Source organism: Eucyclogobius newberryi, unplaced genomic scaffold (genome assembly GCF_026437365.1).
Source record: "Eucyclogobius newberryi isolate DKJ021-1_F unplaced genomic scaffold, fEucNew1.0.hap1 SCAF_13, whole genome shotgun sequence".
In the NCBI taxonomy this organism is placed as follows: domain Eukaryota; kingdom Metazoa; phylum Chordata; class Actinopteri; order Gobiiformes; family Gobiidae; genus Eucyclogobius; species Eucyclogobius newberryi.
Genome location: NW_027315757.1, coordinates 18,362,726 through 18,368,725, shown reverse-complemented (window position 1 = coordinate 18,368,725; position 6,000 = coordinate 18,362,726). Strand labels below are relative to the sequence as shown.

Below are 6,000 nucleotides of genomic sequence, written 5' to 3'. Positions count from 1 at the left end.
GCCGCGCAGGGCTACGGGACCGGGCAGGGAGTGTTGTACACGAACGGCGGACGCTACCGGGAGACGGGCAGCCGGGAGAGCTCGGCCGAGAGAGGAAGCACCTACGCGGCGGCGGCGGCGGCGGCGGCGGCTGGGAACGTGCCCTGCGGCATCATGAAGGTGGGTTTGAGCGGGGGAAATGTTCAGCCCCGGCCCGGGGCTCAAGGTGACACCGGGGACACGCGCGCGCCGCTCCGGAAAGTAGATGTTTGTTTGTTTTGTCTTTTTTTGCTGTGGTTTTGGAGCGATGTGCGTGAACTTGAGCTGCAGCTGTGTCCGTGTGCGGGTCCGTGTGCTGTGCGGGTCCGTGTGCTGTGCGGGTCCGTGTGCTGTGCGGGTCCGTGAGTTGCGGGTCCGTGAGTTGCGGGTCCGTGAGTTGCGGGGTCTGTGAGTTGCGGGTCCGTGAGTTGCGGGTCCGTGAGTTGCGGGTCCGTGAGTTGCGGGGTCTGTGAGTTGCGGGGTCTGTGAGTTGCGGGTCCGTGAGTTGCGGGTCCGTGAGTTGCGGGTCCGTGAGTTGCGGGGTCTGTGAGTTGCGGGGTCTGTGAGTTGCGGGTCCGTGAGTTGCGGGTCCGTGAGTTGCGGGTCCGTGAGTTGCGGGTCCGTGAGTTGCGGGGTCTGTGGACTTTGGTCACTTATGGTTTTGCCTCAGATTGAAACTTGTTGACATTGATTGATCCAAAGTGGCAAATTGAACGCGGCAGTGAAACATCTGAAACATCTGCGATCACACGACACTCACGTCTGTCTCACGTTTGTCTCTGTTTTGAGTTTATCAGTGTTTGTTTCTTTTGTTCATATTTGATACGACTGATAAACAAGGCTCTGATCACAGACTACACTTTAGTTCTAAATGACAACACCACAAGTTTAAAGTATCACGTGTAACCATTTTTTTAAGTTCAGTTTGTGGTTTTTGTTGTTGTTTTGTTGTTACAACATTTGAGACCAGCGTTTCCCAACCAGGGGTCCGTTCACTTATCAAGAGGAATGATTTCAGATTTTAAAAGAAGGTAAAACTGATCAGTTTTGTAAACTCAAATACTGTTCCTTACAAGTCAAAAAGGTGTTTAAGTTTAATAAAAGTTCATTAAAAGGGGCGTTTACTGAGTAGTAATGTAGTGCTTACCATGAGTGAATAACATCACTATAATGCTCTTATTAAGGGTCCACAGGGACTAAACCAGGACTAAAGCAGGACTAGACCAGGGACTAGACCAGACTAGACCAGGACTAGACCGGGGACTAGACCAGGAATTAGACCAGAGACTAGATCAGAGACTAGACCAGAGACTAGACCAGGGACAAGACCACGACTAAACCAGGACTGAACCAGGAACTAGACCACAACTAAACCAGGACTAAACCAGGACTAAACCAGGACTAAACCAGGACTAAACCAGGACTAAACCAGGACTAAACCAGGACTGAACCAGGACTAAACCATGACTAGACCAGGACTAGATCAGGACTACACCACTAAATCGGTCGCTTATGTGAAATCGGTAACATAAGGCCTATAATTGGTGCATATTCATTGTTTTAAAACTCATGACAACTTGAGCATTAAAAACAAAAAATGAATGCGTAACAAGTTGAAGTGCAGTTTGAAGGCTAATCGTGCACCAAGAGTCAGTAACTTTAATCCTCGTATGGTTCATTAAGCTTCAAAGTCCCACATTTTTGCTTTTTGTAGACGGAGCTTTTGGAGGTCAAAGCGAATATGCACCCGAGTCGCATAGAGCTTACTAAAGGTGGACGAGACTAGCCATTTTTGACATATCATACGTAAACTTGTAACTACGGCTTGTACTACTTCTTCTACTTCTACTTCTGCTTTTACGATAAGACTCTACTTAACTGCATTTTTCTTTTCTTCTGCTCGGGACAAAAAGTAAAGAACGTGTTGGCGATCGTGCGACAAGTTTGTCTCGCTATGACCTTGTAGCACGAGATCTTGTAGCTTTTTGATGCAATAACAGAAGAAGAGTTACAGTACAACGGAATCACTCAATGAAATAGATGTACGCCATATTTACGAAGTACTTTTAGGTGATGTTTGTGAAATGCTTCATGGGGAAAAACATCAACAACACCTCTCAAATGTGGCTTTGTGTGATCTGTGTAGCTTTCACAACCCTATGCAAGTTTTCCGCATCGTTTAATACTTTTGGTGAATGAGCTCGCTGCCTGTCACTGATTCGTCGATATGAAGTTATGACATAATGGTTTATTGTGCACCTTTACGTCAAGTTTAAATGGATCTCCTCCACTTTGTCCTCGATCGGCCTCGACGGCGGCGACCGAGAGGCGTGTGCCGAGTTAATGAAGCGCGCCAGGTCTCGTCTGTCGGCTGAATGTTAACGTGTGGCATTTCCCGACCACTTTTAAGTCGATATGGCGTTGATGATATGAATATGCAACGCGATTGGTTCTCGGCGGTCGTGTGGGATGAATTGTACGTAGTTGTCTGAATGGAACTGAGTAATGTCATCATCGTATTTGATTTGTAAATGTATGTGAAAAGCTATGGACAAACATGAGAGTTATTCGCTTTATTGTATTTATTTGATTATTATCCTTTATTTAACCAGGTAAAAAACTGTTAACTGGTGACACGTGCTAACTCTTTAGCACTAGCATTAACACTGCTTACTACATAATTATGTGTGACTACATGTTGTTTTAGAGTAACAAGTCAGCGCATTGTATAATTTATGACCTTGATTTTTGGGGAAATACCATTCTACAAAGAGTTTGGCCGAACGTATAAAAACAGTGTCTATTATTAAAACTGCTCCAAAACATTCATTCATTTTCTACCGCTTATGTCCCTTTTGGGGTTGCGGATGACTGGAGCCTATCCCAGTGACTTTGGGCCTTAGGCGGGGTACACCCTGGACAGTGGCCAACTGGTCGCAGGGCCAACACAGAGACATAGGACATCGGACTTGTATCTAATCTAGATTCTCCTTTGAGCAAGTATCGATACTAGAATAAATACTATAACAGGACAGAGTTTGAGCTTTATCAGAACTAGTACAAGACGACAGCGTTTAAGAAAGAAGGTACTATCATTTTGTGTTGAAAATGTCTGTCTATTGTCTATAACATTTGACCCAGATATAGCCTTTTTATTCATCATTGTGCCACAAAGTTTGGTCCTTAGTATCGATCAACAACACTACTTCAAAATGCAGCAGAAAACCAACAAACTTGGAATGTCTGCACTTCGAAAAGTGTTTAGTCGTCCGGACTGTGTTTGGAAACTGAGACTTTTCTGCAAACCACCCGGAAAACGGTTGTCCCACCACGGGCCGATCCCACATAAATGAGGAATTGCCGCCATTGAGACTGTCCCCCCCCCTAAAAAACATGTGGACTTCTGCGGCGTTCTGGTCAGAGCGCTTGTCCGTCCTCGTGTACCGGCGGCTCGTGGAGCGACGGCCCGTGGAGCGGTCGCCGGGGCAGGCACGGGCGCCGCGTGAGCCGGGGCGTTCCGCCGGCGCCGGCTCGCTCTGCTTAGCAACCGACACGAAACACAACGCTCAATCTCTGTTAGCAAAAAATAATTGGATCGCCTTCACTCACTCCAGCAACATCTCTACAGCACGTTTGATGGTTGTCGGCTGGAAACAAATCAAAGTATTTTTACTCTGTTTGTACGTTCGGTTAAGTCCTTTTTAAGTTCTGGTTTAGACCTGGTGCAGTTCAGAATTTTCCTCATTCGGACGTTAGTTAAAGTTGTCGTCAAGGGCAAAGGTTATTCCTGGTCTGGACTTAGGGCTGCAACAAGTGAATTATTATGATGTAGATAATTGTCAACTAATTTAGTCATCGAATAATCCTTATCTGGACTATAAACGTACTCCAAAACATGCCACGTGTGAGAGAAGACGTTTTATGACTCGTACAAAGCAAGAATTACACATTAGCACGGGTCATTTTGGTGTTTTTTTGAGCAAAAAACTGTTTCATCAGGACGACTTCAAGAGGCGTCATCTTAACTCGGGTCAAATTGAGTAAAAATCTGATATTTACAGGTATTTCACGTTCTAAACAAAACTTGGATTGCATCGAAAGAATAATTGCTAGACTTATCGATCAGAAAAATGACCATTAGATGCAGCGCTAGTTTAGTTCTGGTGTTGTCAGAACGCGCATGAACAAGTCGGGAAAAGCACTTGAGTCAAAAGCTGCTGCTCGACTAAACGTTTGGGGGTTTACTATGATTTGTCAATATCGCAAGAGCAGATTTGCGCAAGAAAGACCCAACGCTTAGCTAGAAGTAAAACATGTAAAACATATTTTCCAAAGCAGAAGGCTAATATCGCTTTTGGTTCTATTAAAACCCCGATAAAGAGCAAACTCTGGGATTTCATGACTGGTGACATCAGAATCCCGACTTACCGAGATAAAAAGCACATGAACGCAGTCGGAACATCAACTTCTTCATCTTGGAAACCCGAGCCTCCGAGGACCGCCTGAACGCAGCATTAGACCCGGTCTTGTCCTTGTTTAGTGGGTTCTTGTTTAGTCCTCTTTATCATTGAGTGTCTGCGCGATGACGTCACGCAGACACTATATGTTCTTGTATTATTGAGTATTTGATTTATTCTTATATTTTTCATGATTTCCATTTAGCCAGTTTCAACTCCTTAACACATCAACCGATTTCAACAAGTTATACCTCATTATAATCGCTTTCACAGTATTACGTGTGCTATTACTTTTGACATTTGAACAACTTGTACTTTTTGCTGTATTTTCAAAAGTATTAGTACTTTTTCCCCAGTGAAATAAATGCCTTTAGCCTCCTTTAGTCCCGCAGTGCGCCCAGCAGCTTTAGGTCGCCATAGTTTGGTCCCGGTTTAGCTCCGGCAACATTTTACAGCAGGGTCCAGGCGGTTGTCAAGTTCTGCGATTTTCCTGCTCATCCTCTCAAAGCAAAGATTCTCTGCGTGAAGTTCATACATATAGATGACATTTTCAAAAGCGTCAAATCCCTCAGTCCGGGCGCCGCCGCCGATGCCTTACCTGGTGGCAAATATTCAAAGGGTTTAGCTTTTGAATAACACACGAAAACAAGGAGGACGCCAGGTCTTTCTCATAACGTGATTCAAGATGGGACAACGGTAAGTCTATGATATACAGCGGTGCACAGAGCGGCATCAGGAAACATGGCAGGATCCCGGGGATAAGCTTCGAATTACTAAGCGTCTGCGCCAATGATTTGACGGCGAAAAAGGCCAATGTCGGACTCGGCGTTGAATCACTGTCGAATAAAGTTTTTATTACCAGTCGCAATGTTTCTGGTTGGGGCTTTTTATATCTGGCTTGGAGATCGAGTCGGGCGATAAATAAAAATGTGGATAATATCGTCGTCATGTTGTTTCAAAGCCGTTGTCGCGTGTATCGTTTATAATAAAAAAATGCCATAAGATGATTTTTCTGCTCTTTTGTGATTCACTTTTTACGTGGCATTTTCCATTTGTCCAATATTAGAATCTCAACTCCTACGTTTAAAGACGTTTTAACACGTTTCTGCTGGATTGGCAAATATCGGCATTGACTATCGTTTTCGGGAAAATCGTGATGCTCATTCCTGTCACTGGCGCCCCTTTTAGTTCATCAGTTCAGATTTGAGAGGAATCGTTTCTTTTTTTGGGTCTCTCGTTACGTTGAGTATGTCAATGACACATGGACCGCGACGAATCTCGATCGATCAAAACGATAAAAAAACACAACATTCAGCGAGATTGATAGATGCAAAATTCGAGATTCGGACAAACTGAACATGCCCATAATACCAAACTATGTTCCTTGCCTTTTTCTAATCGTTTTTTCTATCTTACGGTTAGCTTCAAGTCCAACCGTGATCTGATTCCTACCACAAAATGCTAATTAATAGGTTAAATCGTCATATTGCGATTCAGATTGTACGTCGTAAATGCAGCTCTTACA

The 6,000-nt window shown here is 44.4% G+C and overlaps 1 protein-coding gene across 1 annotated transcript in view; it reads left to right on the top strand.

The window, feature by feature from the left end:
- The window catches only part of LOC140358119 (inactive phospholipase C-like protein 2), a 152,761-nt gene that overhangs the window by 194 nt on the left and 146,567 nt on the right, over positions 1-6,000 (top strand). The window contains exon 1 of the mRNA XM_072442781.1: positions 1-159. This exon is cut by the window's left edge and continues 194 nt beyond it. Coding sequence (XP_072298882.1) covers positions 1-159 — 159 coding nt within the window. The remainder of the gene's footprint in view (positions 160-6,000) is intronic.